Raw genomic sequence first — 22,242 nt, 5'->3', positions numbered from 1 at the left:
ATCTCTTGAAGAATACATAAATAAAGTTGAATGCAGTTTTAACGCTTTATTGAATATCTCGAAAGTAATATTGATCATATTTAATAACTACTTTTTGTTCGTTAACTGGCACAGAATTTAAATATGAGGTACAAAATATTGCACTATTGAACTTAACATTACTTCAAGAAAAGGTATATTAATCTTGAGACCTTAACAAAAATACACAAAATGGAAAGATTACTCATTTTTTAAGAAAAACATTTTAAAGTACACCAGATTAACTTTTCAGTTAAATAGACATTCTAATCCAATATTTTTTCAGTTAAGTAATTCTTAATCTCTCGGTTGCGGGTAGTACTGCGTCAGCATGGCGACCACTTTATCGGCCAATTCCTGCGAGCTCGCAGCTAACACACGACGTGACATCAAATCGAGCGGTCCGCCAGCCGGGTCGAGACAAACTCCACCAGCTTCGCGCACCAGCAGATCTCCGGCGGCAATGTCCCACGCGTGGATTCCATACTCGTAGTTGAAGTCCGCCCCTCCCAGCGCCACCATCGCCATATTGAGGGCTGCCGATCCCAAACTGCGCATTCTGTGGGTGGGGAATGTTTTTGTTTTCAGAGGTTTATCATTCAAAATTAAGTCCAAAATTACCCATGAACTACGCGAACCAGCTTGCCAATGTTTTCCAGAACAACCGTAGTCTTTTCCTCCTCACGACTGGTTCCAAACTCCGTGGTGACCAGGGCGTGCTCCAGCCGAGTTTCACCGGACACACGGATTGCCTTACCGTTCATGAACGCACCCTTGCCACGACGAGCAGTGAATTTCTGGTTCAAAATCGGATTGTAGATGATGGCAATTTCCGCGACCTTTTCAACCAGCAGGGCAATCGAAATGCAGGAATGAGGGAAGCTGTGAACGAAGTTCATGGTACCATCCACAGGGTCGATGATCCAGGTCGGGGCATCCGTCAACTCGGCCTGCTTCCCGGCGCTGGTCTCTTCCTCACCGATAAACCTGAAGTAACGTTACAAGCATTAGTGAAAATAGTCCTAATGAACTAACATTAACGCTGTCTACCTATGATCCGGATATTTCCCACTGATACCATCCATCAGCAGCCGTTCGACCTGCTGGTCCGTTTCGGTGAGTAAATCGATATTGCTCGACTTCTCGACCACGGCTTTCTCGCCATAGTTGCGTTCGGCAATAATCTAAACCAAAGGATACAATAATTTAATTAACAATCCCAGGGGAACATCACATCATTATCAAAATGGGTTCGAATTGTATTTACCGTGCCAGCCTGTTCGACCAGTCCCATGACATGGTCGTAACATTCGTCCAAATTGAGGGCCATCGTGGAAGACGTGGTGAGATTTCGAATAGTCTAGATTTCTTTCCTTTCTTCGGATATGTGGGAGTTTAGGAAATCAACAGTGTTTGGGTTTAAAATTTGCTAATTCATTCAACGCAACGCTGTAAACACGTCCGCTCTCAACAGCTGACTGAAAACTTCTGACTGTTATCATACGAAGGGAAGCGCCTTTAAATATGCAATCAATAGTGGGAAAGAGAAGTGGTATAGTGACAAGTAAACGAAATCTCGTTCTTGTGTACGGGAGAAAGAAACGAAAAAAAAACGATATGTTCAGAGAGTTTGCGCACTGGGTAAAAAAAGAAGTTTTTATTAAAGATTAGCTTATAATAACTAAAAATAATAGAAAAGATCGATATTTTTAATTTTTTGGTTAAGGAACTATTACACTACGGCAAACAAACAAACTAAAGGTAAGAACAAGATTGTCCGTCAGACCTGGACGCAAACGCAAAATTTTGCGCCTGTCATCATAGCCTGCCAGTCATCGACTATTGAACGAAGCAACCCCTGTAGATTGTTCGACTGACAGTTGTTGGAAAAATCGAACTGGCACAGCGTTCTACGTTCACCACTGCGTCGAACGGACAATCTTGTTCTTAGCTCAACTCGCACTTTTGACAGTTTGGCAGATTGCCTGCCTTGTATGTTTGCCACGTTTGCCTGGATTTGTTTGTACAAACGTCAGCCTGCATACATTTTGCTTTGTTTGCGAGGGGTCACTGTTTAGTTTGACACCCCTTTTACACGAAGTCCACACACACTATCAAACGAAATATAATTCAAAATATGAAATATATTTCACGTGCAATCATTTGAAAACTATTTTAAATGCATTTTCCTGCGTTGATAATTCCTTTAAGCATGATTGAAACAGTTTGAAAATATGTTGAAGCTTTGTAAAATTTTGATGTACAGTTCCGGAAAGTTCGCTTTAAATGTTTTTTTTTTTTCGTTTTTACTTTGACACTTTTTAAACTAATGATTGTAAAACAGCTGTACTAATGTGTATTGCATTTTACAACGCTTTTTTCATTGAAATGTTGAAACAATGTCAAGTAATTTGATTGTTCCTTTTCTTTTGTCTCCCTCTCCCCTCAAATTTTGCCAGAAGCAAGGGACTTAAACCTTAAAAAATATTTGCAATCCCGAGCAGACGGTAATAACAAAATTCATGCCATTTCAATAACAGAATGTGTTATGGAATCTTCTTGAAAAATCCATGTTTGCATAAAAGTTTAATAACAGTTTATGTTATCATAACAAAACATGTTATTGGTCTGACATTGGTTGAAAGCCAAAACAACTCTGGAATAACAAAAAAATAATAACAAAGATTTGTTCGAAGAACAACTAAAAGCTCAACTTAAAGTTTTATTAGTCTGTTATTACTATGACAATCCAATAACAAAAAAATCATTACGACGATTAGCAAATCTTGTTATTATCCGCGCACCACCAAACCGAACTGCGCATCTCTTCTGTTGCGCGAAAAAGTCTGTTGCGCCGTACAAAAACGGAGTGGTTTGACGTAAGCGTGTACATCAGCCTGTGACGCAACAGGCTTTGACAGGTTGCGCTCGTATTTTGATTTTTGTCTGCCTTCACAATATAAATGTTATTGGCCTAATATTTTCAAATATCAAAAAATGTTATACCCAAGTTATTCCCGTCTGCTCGGGATGGCCTTATGCTATTATTAAGAAAATTCGAAATACCGTCTTTTACCAATCTGTGGTCTCAAATTTCAAAATTTGGTTAACTTTCAAAATGTATTTTTGATATTGAAATTGCGTATATAAGCGTTCTACTATCTTTCTTTACAGACATTTTTTTAAATGGAAATTTAGATTTAAGTCACGACGATAATAACAATAAATCAGCAACTACTGGTCTTATTTTGTATTTAATAAAATACAGAGACCGATGAATTTGGTAATTCATATTTTTCAATATGAAAATATAACCAGAGAGAAGGGATTTAACTGTATTACGATGCCTGCATAAAAATATACTTACCATAGCATTTGATTACACCTTGTAAAATACTAAAAAAAGGTAAAGGAGTCTCAGAACAATGCATGCAATCTGTTGGTTATGTTGAAGCAATTTTTCCTTTAATGTGGATTCAAACCTGCGAAAAAAAAACCACTGTACCGTTTGGCAACGAAATTTACACACCAACTAAATTTACAAAAAACGCTTCCGATAACTCTTCTACATCCAGTAAATGTTTTATTGAATCATAGTCAATGGTACAACGAACAGATTATAGTGATTTTTGTTTTCATTTAGTTCAGCTCTCGTTCAAGTTTTAATTTAACATTCTAATAGTACTGTTTGGTATGTTTCTCTTACTTACAACGGCGCCACCTAGAATAATAAGTATACCTTTTTTTGTGAAACTATGTTAACAAATGCAAATTGCTGAGTTGAAATCTATCCCGAAAAGCGTTTGCTTGATATGTATGTGGTTTAAGTTGAGCGCAGCGCCCACCAGGACTTTGCATTTTTCAAATATTAGTGACTAAATTTTTTGTTTAAAATGCCACTTTTGGATTACTATCTGCAAAACAAGTGACGCAATATCTTAACAAACTAATAGTTTCCTCTACCCGGTGTGGAAGCAAAGGAAATGATATGTATCGCGATTGGGCGGTTTATTATTATTATAATTATTTTTTCAATGTTGGAGAAACCATCTTGTACGGGTGAGCTTAAGGGAAATGGCTGTCTTTGGGAGGTGATGGTGGATGCAGAAAGTGTCCATGTGTTGACGGAGTGAGGGAAATGAAGAAAAACAAAACATTTTAAAGAAATGTGTGTTGTGTTGGTTGAAATATTTGTGTTTTATTAGAAGGTATTTTTAAAACATAAAAGACGCAAGTACTAACATACATAAAATATCTGTGCACGATTTGGATGCTTAGAAGCTACAAATGATCTCGTTCTTTGTGTGTGTGTGTTTTTGTAGGATTTCGTGTTCTACTTGATTTCTCCTGTTTGTTCAAAACATGTTAAGCCATTGGGTTTCGTTTTGAACGAAATGGTTTCTTTTACAACTTTGCATCATCAAAGTAATACTTAAACCTAAGAGTTAAAACATACACTTTGTAAAGCACATGTACCATCTAGATCGACGAGTTTCTCGCAAAGATTCACCGTTTTTCACTCACTTTTGTGTACGCGGAATGTGATGTCCTGAAATACACAATTTCACCATTTTTTTAAGTGTTCGCGAATCCTGTACGCGGTAAGTATCTGGTTATTCTACAAAGTTTGTGTATAATCATTTCAACAATGTGTGTTTGTGTGTGTGTTAGACCATCCTCAGTGGTACAGTTAAATGTTCGTGTTCTGTTTCATAATAGTTCCTTTTGGTAGCACCATTCTCAAATAAGTCTTTCTCGTTAGCCCCAAATGGTGGGCTAAATGCCAATGCCTTTCTAGTTTCTGCTCCGATAATAACTAAACTTATCCCAAAACACTACACAAGATTAATGCGCCAACCTTCTGCATCCACAACAGCAGCCGATAGAGAGAGAGATCACACGTGGGTGTGCGCTTGCAGGGCGAAGAACCTTCCTTAAGCTACCGGCCGGTTGGCAAACAACTGCTCGATGATCGCTTCGTCCGCCAGGGTCGAAGTGTCGCCGATTTCGCGATCGTTGACCGCCACCTTGCGCAGCACTCGTCGCATAATCTTGCCGGAGCGTGTCTTCGGAAGTCCCGGCGCGTGCTGGATCACGTCCGGCTGGGCGAACGGACCAATCCGTTCCCGGACGAGAACCTTCAGTTCGTTGATCAGGGTCTTGTCAAACACTTCGTTCTGGTTGGGCGTGATGAAGCAGTAGAGACATTCACCCTTGACGGGGTGTGGTCGGGACACGACGGCGGCCTCCGACACCCGCGTGTGCTCCGTCAGTACGGACTCGACCTCGGCCGTCGACATGAGATGGCCGGAAACGTTCAGCATGTCGTCGACGCGACCGGTAACCCAGTAGTATCCATCGGCGTCACGTCGAGCACCTGGAAAGATCATTTGTGATTACTTGAAGATCACCTTTGGGAACCATCCCGATCTTACCGTCTCCGGTGCAGTAAAATCCGTTAAACTTGGAAAAATACGTTGACTCGTAGCGGGGATGGTTGTTGAACAAGGTCCTCATCATGCCGGGCCATGGTTGAGAAAACACGAGGTAACCCTCACCTTCTCCCTTGACCTCGTTACCACTTTCGTCCAGCAGGGTTGGTTTCACGCCAAAGAATGGGAAGCTCTGAAAATTGTAACAATCATTAAACCTAACATCTCACTCGTTGAACGATCGAAACTTACAGCAGATCCTGGTTTCATTGGGGTTGCTCCCGGCAATGGGGTGATCACGTGTCCGCCGGTCTCCGTCTGCCAGAAGGTGTCCACGATCGAGCACTTTTCCTTGCCGACCACCTTGTAGTACCACATCCATGCCTCCGGGTTGATTGGTTCACCAACACTTCCAAGGACTCTGCAAGGGACATCTCGTTAACCGGTTCGTTCAAACTCGACCACGAACCAACTCACCTCAGCGTCGACAGATCATGCTTCAGGACCGGCTCATCGCCGTACTTCATCAGCGATCGGATCGCCGTCGGTGCCGTGTAGAACTGCGTGACCTTGTACTTGTCCACAACTTCCCAGTAGCGATCGTTCTCCGGGAAGAATGGACTACCCTCGAACATGACCGAGGTGGCACCGTTGGCCAGCGGTCCGTACAGCACGTACGTGTGGCCGGTGATCCAACCAATATCGGCGGTGCACCAGTAGACGTCGTGCGGCTTGTAGTCAAATACGATCTTAAAGGTCGTGGCGGCGTACAGAAGATACCCAGCCGTGGTGTGAAGCACACCCTTGGGCTTGCCCGTTGATCCACTGGTGTACAGCATAAACAGCGGATCCTCGGCCGCCATCCACTCCGGATAGCAAGACGTGTCGGCCTCTTCCATCTCCTGGTGCCACCAAAAGTCGCGATCGTCCGTCCATGGGGTCTGCAGAAATCAAACGTTAAATCTTGAACCAGCACTCCAAACTTTAGCCAACCTACATCAAACTCCCCATCCCAGGCGGAATTTCCCGGAGTCACCCGGTTGATGTGCGACACCACAACGCACGTACCAACACGATGTCCCATCTCCTCAGCCTTCGTCATCGCCTCATCGCAGATGTTCTTCAGGTGCAAGATCTTCTCGCCACGCCAAGCCCCATCGGCCGTGATCAGCACCTTGGCCTGACAGTCGTGCATCCGCTCGGCCAGCGAGTCCGACGAAAAGCCGGCAAACTGTTGAAAGAAAATGTCTTCTTAGTAATTGCTCCAAAATATCAAACATCAACCCAATTACTAACCACAATGGAGTGGACGGCGCCGATGCGGGCACAGGCGAGCATCGCCACCGGAAGTTCCATGACCATGGGCATGTAGATCGACACGCGGTCACCCTTCTGGACGCCGTGCGCTTTGAGCACGTTCGCGAACCGGCATACCTCCTCGAGCAGCTTGCGGTACGTCAGCCGGCTGTAGTCGTCCGGGTGGTTGCCTTCCCTGTAAGTTAAAGGTGGAAATTTAGGTCTTAAGGTCTTCGATAATATGGTAACAAATAATCAGCATAAGGCATCTTTTGTAAAGTGGTATTCGCTTCGCTTGGAGACGGAGATTTTAGCTGATTGCAGACTAGATTTCGCCATGTGGTGTGGTGATTTTCAAAAACAGGTTGCCTTGATAACTGGGCCGCTCCCATGTCCATCGCGCACCAGTGACAAGGAAAGGGATTTCAAAGACTGGAAAGTGTTGATGCTCCACTTTTTTCAAGGGGATAAGGGAAAATCTCCACGGTATCCCCAAGTAAGTTTCGCTTGGCGTTGGACGTTTTTTGGGAAGGTGTAAGGTATCAAACCCCAACCACATGTACTGGAATACATCGTTCAAAGCAATGGCGCTTTCTGTAAGACTTGTTTGTTTTAGATGCAAGAAAAGTTATTGAATTGAATTATCGTTTGAGAACAATGCCGGTATTTAGAACTTCCTCAAGCAACAATGACTTGTCACAAATGATCATTGCCGTCATTGCATCTAACCATACAACAAACTCATTAAGAGATTACTCAATAATTTGCCAATTTCCCTTTCGCAAACAATAAAAAAAAAGCTATTTACCGAACATCACCGTGTCAATTGCGCACTGGGACGCGAAATCCGCGCCGTTTTGCGTCAGTCACCCGCAGGGTTCTCCCCTAATAAGTGCGCTCGCACCTTTGGTGTTCACACACTCGCGCGCACGTGTATAGCGCCCCAAGGAATGTACAAAAAGGTTAAACACCTCCACGATGGCGACTAATGAAGTCGGTCAGGGTGTGATGAGTACGGACACTACTGAAGCACGGAATCGTGTGAAATTTCGAGTTTGGAACAACTGGAAAAAGCTCATTCAGTTGTTGTGCAAAAGTAAGGGGACCACAGTATCACTGGATTACAAGGAAACACCAGAGAGTCTTCAAACGGAAAGTGGCTACTTTGAGGGATGGTTCAAGGTTAGGGACGTGGTTGTTCATAAAATGACAGTCAAAAGAGATGTGCTCAGGTATAATCGAGTTCAAAGAAAACTTCCTGAAGCAAACACTAGACCATAAACTTAAAGAGTGCACGATGAGAATAGCTGAAAAAAAGTGAAGTGCAATGCCTTAGATTTTGAGAGTTGTGTTTTCTGTGGAGGCGCATGGTGATTTAGGTAATACTGTTTGATTCAGGGTGGGTGTGACCTTTTTATACTTCTTTTGTATAAATATTAGTTTTTTTATAAGTATTTGCTTATACATCGTAAAATTGGCTTCCACTGAACAAAAAAACAAAACAAAAAAATGACATTAAATGGACGGTTGTTACGACCCCTTCAAAGGTTAGTCTTGAACATAAAATTTGATATAATTTTTATTAGAAATATCATGAGAAACCTGCATTCGACAACTGAGTGATAACCAAATACCGTAATCTGGGGTGAATGTAGTCCCGACAGTCTGAATAGGGACAGCAGTTTTTAGACCACTTAAAGCTTTTAAATTTGGAAATGGATGTACACATTTTGTTGGCCTGAGTCTGTTCTATCCGAAACCAACCAGAAAAATCAAAATATTGTGCTCCAATATGGTTAAAACTGCTGTCCCGATTCGCCCCATGTGTCCCGATTGACCCCAGTTTACGGTACCCCCCTTTTATGATACTTTTTTATTTTTGTGGCAGTTCTCAATTATACAAGGCCAAATCATTCATAGTCATATCAAAGGAAATAATGTGAACTTTTCAAAACCTGCTTTCGACCTATATAATCATCACTTTTGCAGCTTTCTTCTATTATAACAACATTTGAAGATACATCAACAATAGAGAGTTGCTTGCTCACTTTTATTTGAGATATTTATTACTTTGCAATAATCAAATACACTTTATGAAAGTTGTAATTCAGCATAAAATTGCTGATAGGCCGAGTGTCGAACAGAAGTACCGTAAAACGGGGTGACTTTGATAGGTTTGAGATTCTTTCGCAAAATGAAGAGTACAAATAAAATTCGTACGGAATTGCATGGAACCATACTGACCGAATTAGAGATTGGTTCAAGGTGCTTCTCGAAGAAGTTTTTATTAAATTTTGAAAAGTTTAAAAAGTTAGTTAACTATAATTAAGAAAACGTTGATCAATAGCATTAATTTCATGTTCTCAAAGTGTCATGATTTTCTCAATGAACACATGAACATATATCATATGATTTCAAATCGGAAAACGGAATGCATTTTCGGATTCTTCGAACAATTTTCCACTAGAAGAAGGTAAAAGAAGTTATTGAATAATAAAAATTGTTTGTTTTCCAAATTTGAAGGCATTTTCAGTAGAACAAATTTTATTCAAATGTGAAAATTTTTGATTCGTGCTTCGAATTCAGTTTAAAATTCAATATGTATCGATAATTTTACAAACAAAACAAAAAAAATAATCGAAAAGTAGTACTTTTCGATACAAGTGTTGAAAAGTTCTATTTATCAGCGCTGAAAAGCTGTACATCTCAGTTTTGTTTTGATTTTATCGGTGAATTAAATGTGTTTAACATAGACAATTGACTAGAGGTGGGCAAAAAATGAGCGAGCCGCTCAAAGAGCCGGTTCACTGAAAAGAGCGAACGAACCGTGGTTCAGAAAAAAAGAACAGCGGTTCATTTTATACTTCGGTCTTTTGAAAGAACCGTTTCAAGATTGCATGATTTATGTTATAAATATAATTTATTGAATTTTCAAAAAAATAGTGTTAAATTTGTTTTTGAGAATTGAAAATGCAATTTCAAATATTTCAATGCTAATAAAAATTTATCTCAAAAGCTCAAAAGTAAATGATTGTCCGAACAAAATGAAAAAAAAAATCATTGTACAACTGATTGTACACTAAAGTTTAACCAGAATACGCATTTGAGCATTTCAAATTGCATAATTTGTAAAATATTACCAAAAATCTACTGAATAGTTTAGAGATTTTTGAAAAAAAAAATAAACCCTTTTGTCCGATTAAGCTTTAGCGTTTATAGACTTTATCCATTAAATCAGAATGAAGAAAAGAGTTCACAGAATATTTTCTTCAAATAAAACATCAGAATTAGTTAAGTTCTTGCAGAAATAAACGCAATTAAAAAAAAACATTTTTTCCAGCATCCTAGATTTAAGTTTGGATGCCATTCAATTACCCGAATGTTTAGGTTCGAGTAGAAATCTTGACAAAGAGACCACCAACAACTATGGTTTCCAAGGGCATCTTCTCGTTTTCAGTTTTAATTTGTTTTATCAAATAATTTATAAAAGTCCAATGTTAAGAAACCTTTAAAATCACACTATTCATAAAAAAACCTTTCTATCCAAACTTTGAAAAAGAGCGAAAGAGCCGTTCAAAAGAGCGGTTCTTTTTAATGAGCGAGCGAAAATGAGCGGCTCCTAAAAAAGAGCGGTTTTGCCCACCTCTACAATTGACCAAAAAAAATCCATTCAAAGTGTGTTTTTTGGAATTGCGAAAAATGTTGTAAGAAACTCGATGTAAAACTTGAATTTTTCAGCACTCATCGTATTTCGGTAAACCTGGTTGTACGACTTATGATCTTAGTTTAGCAACTACTATTTCAGACATGGGCAACCACTTTTGAAAATGTTCGAAAAAATTCAAAAAAAAAAACTAAAAAGACTAACTTTAGGTAGATGCTTTGAAAAACGGTGCCATTTGTCAAAATTTGTGCAAGGAATTGTTACAATTTTCTTTAAAAAATAAGAAAAAAATGATTTTAGACATGTTTTCAGAGTCTATTTAGTTTTTACATCAGTTAAATTAAAAATGGCTGACTTCTTGGAGAATAAATCAAAACGGCTAATTTACAATTTTATGTTTGGTATGTAATTTCCAATTTCCAGTGATTTGTTTTCTAGTTTTGCTGTACAATAAAAAAATTAAAAAAAACTATTGCAAAACAACAAAAAAACATCATTACAGACCTCTAAAAAATACATCTTCCAAAGCAGTGCAGTGCAGTGGCAAAATAAAACGGAACCAGTAAAAACTAAGAACCTATGAGTAAGAGTCTTTTCAGTGCTTATCCTCCACCTCAAAAATTGAGGTGGAGGATAAAAATTGTTTTTGCCTTCCTAACCTTACTGAGGAAAGGCTATAAAATCACTCGAAAAACGAAATTCTTAATTTGACTTCCTAGACCCACCTTCATGTATACTTATCGACTCAGAATCAAATTCTGAGCAAATGTCTGTGTGTGTGGTGGGATGTTGATCACAAAAATTTGCACTGGATTATCTCGGCACTGGCTGAACCGATTTGAGCCGTATTGGTCTCATTCGATCCTTCTTGGGGTCCCATAAGTCGCTATTGAAAATTATAAAGTTTAGTTAAATACTTCAAAAGTTACGCTTAAAAACGATTTTAACAAAAGCCCGAAAGATTGTAAAAAGGGGATCTGACAACCCTATCAAAAGTTATAAGCACTTAAGTGTTATTTATGAACTTTTTAGACGCCGGATCTCATATATTTCGATGACAACGTTGTCCGGATCTATCATGCGACCTGTCGTTGGATAAGTAATCAAAAGACTTTTCCAACGAGTTCAAGAGTTTGCAGATCTGGCAACCCTATCAAAAGTTATAAGTACTTAAGTGCTATTTATGAACTTTTTAGAGACCAGATCTCATATGTTTCGATGAAACGTTGTCCGAATCTATCATGCGACCTTCGTTGGATAGGTAATTAAAAGACCTTTTCAACGAGTTCAAAAGATTGAAGATCTGACAACCCTATCAAAAGTTATAAGCACATAAGAACCCTTAATTATGAAGATCTGACTACCCAATCTGATGGTATGAATAATGAATCATAGAACACTGAAAGGTCCGCCCTTTTGTATCTATTTTGGATAGCATGTGAGGAAGGCACCAACCACCCAAATGTGGATTATGTAACGTTTTTTTTTTAAATTTGAAGTTCTAAACCCATCTGGAGGTTTGGTAGTAGAGAGTTTAAATATTTTAAACTTTTGTTTTATTGGGAATTTTGCAATTCCGTTGTTAAACTTTTTTGCGTTCATTTTGGTTGATGAAAGTTATATAAAATTAGCTAAAGAGGATCGCGTCAACTGAGGCAAATCTGGAAAAAAGTATGAAGACGGACAGCAGTTTTTAGAGCATGTCTGCTTAACATTTAGAAATTGTCTGCTGTCTGTTCTAAACAAAGCAGAAAAAGGTGCCTTATTTTGTTTCCATTTAAAAAATCAAATAATTCGCTCTACAGCATATTGCTTTGGCGTTCTCGATTGCGAGATTCCTACTCGAAACTAGGCACCAGGCAATTGCAGACCTCTTTTACACCTAAGCTTCTTTTCACCCCGAGATTCGATCTGACGACTTTTGGATTATTAATCCAACTGCCTACCAGCGACTCCACCGAGACAGGACACAGGGAGACGATTCCTACACCTGGATTGAGCTAACGACCTAACCCTTTAGGTTAGACCGGGGCCAACATTTACTTCCCCGTCCAACGGACCACGCCGGTCAGACAAATCTCGTCTCGAAAATGCCACCGGGACCTTCTGGGATCGAACCCAGGCCGACTGGTTGAGAGGCAACCACGCTTACCCCTACACCACGGGTTCCGGCCTCCATTTTTTTAACAAAGCAATCAACTGATTTCAAATGTAAATATCCATTTTCTCTAGCATTGCCAACAAACCCACAACCTCGAACCTATCAGGGAGTGCACACATGATGAGTCGCAGACTAATGAATGACAGCTTACAGTTCACTTTAGCTATTAAGTGAAATCAGCTGTTTCACAGCCGGCTGCACGATATTTAGTACCATGTTCCGATGGTGATCCAATTAGGCTATTCAACGGCCGTGGAATCTGTTTGTTGAGCAATTTTTAAACGGTGAGTTTTTTAATTTGACACAAAGTTAACAAACAAACTTTGTTAAGGCAACGTAATCGTAAACCTTTGCTCGCCAACGTCCTATTAAAATCTGATCGCAACCGCCAATGCCACATGTCAATCCAGGTGATCTCTCTCGAGCGCGCGCGCGCAAACGACTTTGACCCTGGACGGGGTGCAGCCCGGTTTTTGTGCACCAGTAACAACACCTGTTACTCGTTCTTTGCCGTTGTTCAGCTCAGGGAACAGGGAATAAATCTTGCTCACATCAGGCTGCACGTGCTGCTGAGCGTGGTTGACAACAGTGCACAACACTCTAATATAGGTTCAGGAAATGAATGTCGGTCCTTCAAATTGATTTTTTTGCAAGCTTTTATTATTCTTTTAAAAGTTGTCTGAAACTTCGGTTTTGTAGACTTTCAGGTGCTGTTGGTTGAAATTTAGGGTGGCTAAAATTAGCGAACTCATTCTAAGAATGCTAATTTTCGATGAAAGTGTGTACTAGTTCGCGCGATGAGTTCATTAGCAAACTTTTGGTCAAGGTGAAACTACTCGAGCCCAGCGTCTGGCCATTGCAGCCACTGTATGATAATAAAGTGTAAACACGGCGCGCGGTGGCGTAAATCTGCGTCATTGCTTGGGCTGGACGGAATCGTAGAACCCGGACGAACGATTTGTTCTTTTTGCCTTGGCGCGGTCATCTGGAAGAAATGTTATAAAAACAGAGGCACGTTTCATACTTATAAGCAGAAATGCCGTAAAAAGTGGCGAGTAATTGTTTTTATAAGCACGCGATTGGATTCGGCACCGCCAGTCGATTGTTATCAGCATTATTTGTCGTTGATTAGCAAACAAATTTTTAATATTTATTTGATTATTTATAAATTCGTTTGTTCAAATATATCTCTATCGAATTAAATCAGTACTCATGTAACTTTAAGTTGACTATAAAATATTTAACCTTAAACTCCTGTTCATACCGCTTTTAATTGATGTAACGGAAACCCTCGCAATTAAAGGTGTATTCACATTATACCGCATCCGCAGCCGCAGCCGCATCCGCACAAAATTTGACAGTACGGACGCACAGTGCGGACGCGATTTCTCCAATGCATTTCATATGCAGCCATTCACACTGTTCCGCATCCGTATCCGCAGTACGGATCCGTATACGGATGCGGAACAGTGTGAATGGGAACATTTGAAATGCATTGGAAGAATCGCTTCCGCACTGTGCATCCGTACTGTCAAATTTTATACGGATGCGGCTGCGGCTGCGGATGCGGTTTAATGTGAATACACCTTAATACTGCAAATTTCACTGCATCAAGTTACTGTTTGCAGCACTAGTGACAGCACAAGGTCGCCAAGCAAATAAAATTGACTAACCAGGCTTGCACCTTCAATAAACAAAATTGGCATTCAACTGCTTTTATTGAAAGTTGTTGAGATGATTCATGATTTGTTGATTTTTATAAAATTTGTAATTTACTGATACTTCCACAATAAAAAGGAAAGTTCAAACGCTTGTTTCAATGAAGCTCATTTGCCAACATTTCAATTCAATTAAGCATTTACCCTAACCTTCCACAGTAAGCAAAGTAAAGGCGATACATACAAAGTTGACGTACAACTTTCCCGGCTAGTATTCGTGCCCGTATGAAATTTGCGACAGATTGTGCTTCTTTTTTGTAACCGACCTGGATCCGAAAGCGAAAATTCAGCATTTCACCATAGTGGTGGTAGTGGTGGCGACGGCACTTTTCAATAATTCATTACCTTTTGAGAAACTGAGCGTCAAAAGTGCTTTCGTTACACGTTACGTCAAACTCACGCGCACACCGTTTGTTCGTTCTGGCTCTTCAGAAAAAACGGCTATAGCATACAGTGGAGAAATGGCGGACATTGATTTTTGGGAGTTGTCTTGTGTAATTTTAACATATAATTCAAAGCAAGGATGCCTAATCGATAAATGTTCGTATGTTAATATGGGATCCATTGGCAACACAGCAGAGTTATCTGACATTTGCTGAAAATTTGCTGATCCAGCATATTTTTTCGCTGAAACCAACACCCGCGTAAAACGTTGTTGTTTTGGTTTGTTTACTCTTAATACAACCAAAAATATCTGACGAATTTTTGGAGCTTAACTAGCGTAATTCTTTGCTACCTTGGAAGAAAATGGTAATAAATGGTAATTAAAAGCATTCCTTTCAACATTGTGAGACAAAACTTATCACAAAAAGCCTGTTTGATAAAAAATTATATGTTATACAATGTATTTCAAATTGTTTACAAAAAAATGATTTGCAAATTTTAATTTGCAGCAATTTTTTGCCCTCACATTTATGGGGAAATTTAGAGGAGGAAGGGAGGGGCTTAAAATATAAAATAAAATTTGCATTAGTCTAACAAGTTGTTGTTGATTTTATTAGGGGAACTTTAACCTCATGGGTTAAGTCCAACAAATATTTAAAAAATATAGAAGATTCCGTAAAAAACGCCGCTGAATGGGCAAAAAACTACAATAGCAGTGAAATTTCTGCTGAAACCAGAAAAAAAATCAGCCTACTTTCAATAAAAAATTTAGGGGTAAGAACCCTAACATGCTTAGCAAATGTTTTTTTGAAAAATATCTTTGTTGAGAAGCAATTTTCTGAGCGACTTGGTGTCTTCAACAAAGTTAAAAATAAAAGTAAGTAACAAGAATAACACATTCATAACAATTTGTATCACACTTAAACTGCCGCTCCAATCTAGTCCGTCCCATACGTATTTTTGTCAAAAATGAGATAAACTTCACAAAAGTCTTATTTTTACATATTATTTTAGCCTATCGTATAAACAAGGCATGTTTGTTCTAAAAATTCCAAAATAAATATGACTTTTGTGCTGTCCCATATGCAAAATAAAGGCAAATCAGTTCCTCATATAGAAATGCCTCGCAAATCGTTTGAGTGGATGCAGAATTGTTTAAATTTTACAGAGTATGTCTTTATGAATACGTAAAGTTTGAAAATATCATTAACTGTTCATTTCTGAAGAAATATTTGAATACTGAAAACGAAATAATCCAAACCTTTTTGCTTTCTTTCTTTTTCAAGGGAAAACCACGAATAGAAAAAAATAAAATGCATACCGTTACGGCTGATATCTACACCATACAATTAGTTCTATTTTGTCTTGAATGAATAGGCTTGATCCTGGTTCTGGAAAAGATTCCACCTCCGAAAAGCGGGTTTTTTGTAATTAATTTCGAGGGGTTAAGCAGTTGAGATTTGCATTCCTATGTCATTTGCCTCTGTATTATTTAAAAAATAATCTGGTGTCGTTGCTGGTCATATTTTTGTATCTTGGAATTCTATAAAAATCTGAAATCAACAAATTTGTATCATTTGGTGACCATTAATTACTTGGAAAACTACCAAAACAAACCTGTAAATGACAGTTGAATAAGGTTGAACCTCTGGCGTAAATGCTCAAGCCTACCTTGATACCATGACTGACCTGACTTTATTTATGGACAAATAAAGTCGAGTCGGTCTCTTGTTGAAAATTCCACAAATTTAGCTTCAAATTGTTAGTTTTTTAAATCAAATTTATGATAGTGGTGTTTTTAGACAGATATCGAAATAACTGTATAAAAAATTAGATCGAAAATTTTGGTTTAGAATGAGAAAAATGGTGAAACTTTTTTTAGGCTTCTAACAGCGTTATCTCAGCACTCACTTTTTACATATGGGACGGACTAGATTAGAGCGGCAGTAAAGTGAATTGTTAAATTGCGACTTTTGTACCATTAGAAGTCATGATCAAGTTTGACCATCTTCGAACTTGTTGCCTGCCTCACGTTACTGAGGAAAGGCTATAAAATCACTCGAAAAATGAACTTCTCAATTAGACCTCCTAGACCCACCTTCATGAATACCTATCGACTCAGAATCAAATTCTGAGCAAATGTATGTGTGTGTGGTGGGATGTTGATCAAAAAAATGTCACTCGATTATCTCGACATTGGCTGAACTGATTTTGTCCGTTTTGGCGTCATTCGATCCGTCTTGGGGTCCCATAAGTCGCTATTAAAAATTATGCAGTTTAGTTGAGTACTTCAAAAGTTATGCTAAAAAAAACGATTTTAACAAAAGTCCGGATGATTGTAAAAAGGGTGGTTTTTGTGATGCTATACATTTTTAGAAAGGTATTCGAAAGACCTTTCCAATGAGCTCAAGAGATTGCAGATCTGACACCCCTATCAAAAGTTATAAGCACTTAAGTGTTATTTATGAACTTTTTAGAGGCCGGATCTCATATATTTCGATGAAAACGTTGTTCGGATCTATCATGCGACCTGTCGTTGGATAAGTAATCAAAAGACCTTTCCAACATGTTCAAGACATTGAAGATCTGACAAATCTATCAAAAGTTATAAGCACTTAAGTGTTATTTACGCACTTTTTGCATTTTGGATAGCACCCTTTAAATGTGAGGAAGGCGCCAACCACCTAAGGGTGGATTAAGTAACTTTTTTTTTGTCAAATGGCCAAATTTCTTTTATTTTTTTAAAAGAACAGAGGATTTGACCCATTAATACTGAGATAAAAAACCAACTTATTACGTGAAGCAGCAAAAAGTTTTATCTTAACCTTCAGTTATTGGTTCAATTAAATTTTACCGGCTTCCAATCAGTGTTTTTTTTTCGCCAGTGGAGGATTCACTTTCCGTATTAGTATATTCCCATTTGATAAATTAATTTCTCTTATGCGCATGCAAATCTTCCTAAGGTTTAATAAATTTAAATGTTACGTAAACACATGTTTTTAAAAAAATCATCTCAATCTCAGAATTGTGTTAATTGATACACACCAGTTATGGAAATGTTACGCAAAACATCCTGAATAATCATAGAACAATATGTTCAGTCGAGAGCCCTTTGGTCCCGAAAGTAAGAATTTTAAAGAAATGACTTTTTGGCGGGAATTCAAGGGTTTGTTCCGGTGGGCATACTGAGCCCACATCCCTAGGCTTAGTGATTTTTCACGCTAAAAAATGGCAAATTTCATGGGGAGCTTAATTTCAAAACACCAAATTCCACGGAAATTTCACAGAACGTGTAAACTATTTAAATAACTCAGAAAATCTCAGAAACAACTTTTTATGTTTCATTATGTATTATTTTTCAAAAAACTAAAAACTTCACTAAATTTGAACTTGACGCAAAATAACTATTTCTAATTTCCAAAAAAGTTTCCACATGGTTTATGGATGGGCCCAGTAAAAATATTATACAGTGGTTTTCACCTGACTTTTCAAAAAACCTAATTTAAAATCAATAGACAATAATAATTTAATCTGTAACGAAATCTACAAAATATTATGCATTATCAGAACAAAAAAAAAACAAAAAAAAGTGGTATTTATCCACCCAAATAATCAAATTTCGAGGAAAAAGGGGAATTTATATGGAAATTCCCCCTTTTTCTCGAGCTTAGGAGTTTAGGTGTTAAAGATCAAAAATCTGCTTATTAAATCTTGAATAAATCAAGCTTGAATTAAAAAAAAATCAAAATGTCCCTTTCAAATAAAACAGGTATCAAATTGTTATGCGCATGAAAATCTTTCTAAATTAAGAAATTTCCTTTAAAAACTGATAAACTATCCTTGTAGTAACTAGATGATTCCAAAAATATGTGTTTTACTTTGACTGATTTTTGTTAGCATCATATAAGTAAGCCAAGTAAGCCAATTCGAAGCATTTACTTCTTGATAAATTCACTAAACAATAAATATTGTTACAATTGAATTTCAATGTTATGCGAATAATTCTTCAATTGATTCATATCACACTTTTCAATTGAAATCAAATATTAATAGTGGATGAAAACTCATGAATTTCACAATATTGTACGGAAATCTTCAAATTTCACGATGTCCGCGAAATGGTGAAAATTCACTAACCCCACACATCCCAAATATGAGCATGATTGGACGTAACAGGAGCTGACGCTTTGCATTTGAATTTTAAATGGGATTCAACCCGTCAAAAAAGATGTTTTCAAAAATGACAATTTTTGAGGCACTTTGGCCACTGAAGCGTTTATTTTCAACATCACGGCGTGTAGGCCAAATCCTTGCGCGTCTTTTGGTTTATGTAACAAAAAGATACGTTTATGTAACAAAAAGATAGTTTATGTAACAAAAAGATAGCGATGTAACAAAAAGATGCACACATCGCGACGCCCAAGACGCCATTTGATTTGCTGGGACCGATTTCTCGAAAAAAAATTGCCAAAATTTGAAGAGGTGTACTGAGCATCACAGTACTCCAAACTTCAATGTTATATATACGAAAACATGCACATGGGTTAAATCCCATTTAAAATTCAAATGCAAAGCTAATATTTGGGAGTTGGGCTCAGTAAGCCCACTGGAACAAATCCCTGAATGCCCCCTAAAAGTCATTTTTGTTTTACTCTAATCCCTATAGAACATTCATTTTCGAAGGTTGTGTTTTAACTTTTCTTCTTTGGAAGATTTATTCGATTCTTCAAGCACCGGGAAACTCTGTTACCAGCTTTAAATTAATCAGCTGTTGAAAGGTAGGCCACATCTCAATTTAGCATGATTGAAAAACGAAATAAATTAAATGAAAGAGAATAAACCATTCCGTGTTCGAATATTGCACAAATTAATTAATTTGTTTGTTATTAGAAAGATCGCTCCTATGTGTCATAATGTTCGATTACCAAGCAATCATGCTATGAAAATCTTCTGAATAAAGCTACAAAAAAATCTGAAGAAACCACAGAGCCACGACCATCATCAATGTTGCGGTTTTTATCCAAACAAAAATCGATCCAGCCCATTTGGCCCTACCTTTTAGGTTGCCCAAATCGGTCAAGTGTCCAAATTGGATGTGGCTACAAATCGTCTATCCTGTGCCATCGATTGACAAGGGCTACCAAACAAAGAAATCAATATTTAAATTTCAATGGAGACGCACGTCAGTCTATTCAAACTGGAGCAATTTTCTAAAAATGGAAACTACTCGCACCACCCTCTCTGTAATTATATCTGGCAGAATGTGTTATTTTTTTTGTTCCGTTCATTTTCGAGTGGCATTTTATCTTGCCTCCCCCCCCCCCCCCATTGATTGAGTGCGTACCACTCGAGAGAAAAAAAAAAACAAACAAAATTCTCCAAAAGCGCAAATAAAGAAGTTCCATTCTCGGATGAAAAGCGGAAAAATCAATGGTGGCTGACGTAAGCGCCCACTGTTTTGCTGTGGGTTTCTCAGCTGCATCGAGCGAGGGGCTTCCACCACCCCGACTTTGTCCTTGATCCCACAGATTCCTTATGTAACCTACCAGTAGTAGGCCACCGTGTCGCCAAGGCCGTTCCGGACGTTCCGATCGAGCAGGTTGTAGCTGATGTTGGTCGAGGCGCCCTCCATCCACTTGACGAAGATCGGCCCCTTGGAGATGTCAAAGTTGTACGACATGAAGTTCTGCGGGTCGTACGGGGTCTCCCAGTGGAACTGCTTGGCCACATTGCTCCAGAACTGGGCGGGATTCTCCACCGACTGGCGGTAGTACTCCCGGTACTGGTCCATACTGTTGATGTACGCCTTTTCGGCCACATCCGGGTGCGGGTTAAACAGTTTCGGTTCAGAGGGCATTGTGTCACTTGTGTTCTGCCTTGCGGGGCCTCTCTTTTATTTTTCGGGTGTACACTTTACAACAGTTTAGTGCTTCTTCTAGAATTACACCATCAACTACCCTCCACACACAGCTGGAAGGGAACACACACAAACACCGATTCACGTGCACTTTCGTCCACCGCTACCACTACTGGGGTCGATTGCTTTCCCGAAACTAATCGATTCACACCACCGTCGTCGTCGCCGTTGTTCTTTGGAGAATGTCAGCAGAACACCCGAACATGCGACCGCGCATGTGAACTGGATCACGCGATACTCACGAAAAACACGCTCACTCACTGATTCACTCACGAAAATGTTCGCCTGTTGTTTTCACTTCGCACAGAAAAAGTCCCAATTTTCGTGATAAACACCGATTATTACTCACACTCTACACGCTGCACAAACAACAAGAAAACAACGGTCTCCTCATCCACGTTCAGAGGGGAGGGAAAAGCACCACCTTTCGCACTGTAGACGACCGTTTGCCGTGGGATATTCTAGTTGACTGAGGGAAACGTTCTGCTCGCGAAACTGTTTTTACTCGCACGCGCTCGCCTCGCGAATCACTTCGGGCCGTTCGTGGTCGTCGTCGATACACGAGGGAGAAGGAAAGAGCAAGAGCGTCGGGAAATGAGGGATTTTTTCGCGTGCTGGTGAATCCTTATCACGGGAAGTGATTGCAAGAGAGCGTGAGCGTGAGTGAGTGAGTGAGTACGTACGAATCGTACGATGATTTCACCTGTGATGAAAGGAAGTGGAAAAGTGTTGAAATCGGCATGATACATTGTTTTAAATTAAGTCCTATTTAAGTTTAACGTCAAATCTGGAGTTTTTTTTTTTTTGAAAAGGTCCAATAAACCAAATTTCCAGTTTTTGCTTTTTGGGTGTTTTTGAAACCGCCTTGAGTCAGGGGTTTTAAAAAACACCCAAAAAGCAAAAACTGAAAATTTGGTTTATTGGACCTTTTCAAAAAAAAACTCCAGAAATGCAACCTGAAGATATTAAAGTTTTTGAGTTTTAACAATTTAGTTTGACCCGCAATTGTTTCATTCCAACTACAATTTTATTTGAACTCACATTTTTTTTAGTAGGGGAATGCGTGGCTAAATGGTTACGCTGTTCCTAAGCGGTAGGTTCTGGTTTCGATTCCCATCTGCTCCTATCGAGAAATTATGGAAAGAAGGAATTCTGAACATTTGAATATGAACGAAAAATTCATTAGCTCGCGGGGTTCGATTCCCCGTCCTTTGGGTCAGCAGACAAAAATGCTAACCACCAGACCATCGAGGCTTAGTTGACTAGAAGGATTAAGGAAGCGTTCTTTTATTACGTAACGCAGTAGGGGGAGGGGGTTGGAGGCCGTGTTACGCTCCATACAAAATTTTTCAAATTTGTATGGAAATTTTGTTACGAGGGGGGGGGGAGGGGGTCTAAAAGTCCGATTTTTCGCGTTACGTAATAAAAGAACGCTCCCTAAGAATGCTATAAGAATCCAAGAAACTTGATTGGAATCTGTGTACCTAAGAACAGGACATGTAATATTGAATGCAAGTTGAATTAAAAAGGACACTTACTGGTTGCATAATTGTTAGGCGAATATTGAACTTTCAACAAGACCAGAATTCACCACAAAAAGCTTGATGAACCGAATTGGAAAGCTTGCAAAATGAATCCAAGAACATATGAAG

General features: G+C 38.9%; 2 protein-coding genes across 2 annotated transcripts; both read right to left on the bottom strand.

Moving 5' to 3' along the window:
• Nucleotides 1-31: 31 nt before the first annotated feature.
• On the bottom strand, nucleotides 32-1,535 carry LOC6050154 (inositol monophosphatase 1). The gene is made up of 4 exons (XM_001866773.2): nucleotides 1,286-1,535; nucleotides 1,069-1,202; nucleotides 640-1,005; nucleotides 32-577 (listed from the first exon to the last, which is right to left on the bottom strand). Exons 1-4 carry the CDS (start codon nucleotides 1,346-1,348, stop codon nucleotides 316-318), a joined length of 825 nt encoding a protein of 274 aa, XP_001866808.2. The 5' UTR covers nucleotides 1,349-1,535; the 3' UTR covers nucleotides 32-315.
• Nucleotides 1,536-3,569: 2,034 nt separating this feature from the next.
• LOC6050157 (acetyl-coenzyme A synthetase) lies at nucleotides 3,570-21,078 on the bottom strand. The gene is made up of 7 exons (XM_001866772.2): nucleotides 20,220-21,078; nucleotides 6,747-6,942; nucleotides 6,448-6,681; nucleotides 5,928-6,391; nucleotides 5,703-5,871; nucleotides 5,454-5,643; nucleotides 3,570-5,395 (listed from the first exon to the last, which is right to left on the bottom strand). The coding sequence occupies exons 1-7, from the start codon at nucleotides 20,528-20,530 to the stop codon at nucleotides 4,953-4,955; spliced, it is 2,007 nt and encodes a 668-aa protein (XP_001866807.2). The 5' UTR covers nucleotides 20,531-21,078; the 3' UTR covers nucleotides 3,570-4,952.
• Between the last annotated feature and the right edge of the window lie 1,164 nt (nucleotides 21,079-22,242).

Source organism: Culex quinquefasciatus, chromosome 3 (assembly GCF_015732765.1).
Source record: "Culex quinquefasciatus strain JHB chromosome 3, VPISU_Cqui_1.0_pri_paternal, whole genome shotgun sequence".
Classification (NCBI taxonomy): Eukaryota; Metazoa; Arthropoda; class Insecta; order Diptera; family Culicidae; genus Culex; species Culex quinquefasciatus.
Note: the sequence above shows the minus strand (reverse complement) of the source record. Positions and strands in the feature narration are given on the sequence as shown.

What these genes read in the sequence shown, in the direction of transcription:
- LOC6050154 (XM_001866773.2), bottom strand. Translation starts at nt 1,348, where the DNA reads ATGGCCCTCAATTTGGACGAATGTTACGACCATGTCATGGGACTGGTC. An exon ending in TGGTCGAACAGGCTGGCACG is followed by an intron (nt 1,203 to 1,285) that starts GTAAATACAATT and finishes CCTTTGGTTTAG; the next exon opens with ATTATTGCCGAACGCAACTA. An exon ending in CTGGTTCGCGTAGTTCATGG is followed by an intron (nt 578 to 639) that starts GTAATTTTGGAC and finishes CCCCACCCACAG; the next exon opens with AATGCGCAGTTTGGGATCGG.
- LOC6050157 (XM_001866772.2), bottom strand. Translation starts at nt 20,530, where the DNA reads ATGCCCTCTGAACCGAAACTGTTTAACCCGCACCCGGATGTGGCCGAA. An exon ending in GACACGGTGGCCTACTACTG is followed by an intron (nt 6,943 to 20,219) that starts GTAGGTTACATA and finishes TTTAACTTACAG; the next exon opens with GGAAGGCAACCACCCGGACG. An exon ending in CATGATCTGTCGACGCTGAG is followed by an intron (nt 5,872 to 5,927) that starts GTGAGTTGGTTC and finishes TGTCCCTTGCAG; the next exon opens with AGTCCTTGGAAGTGTTGGTG.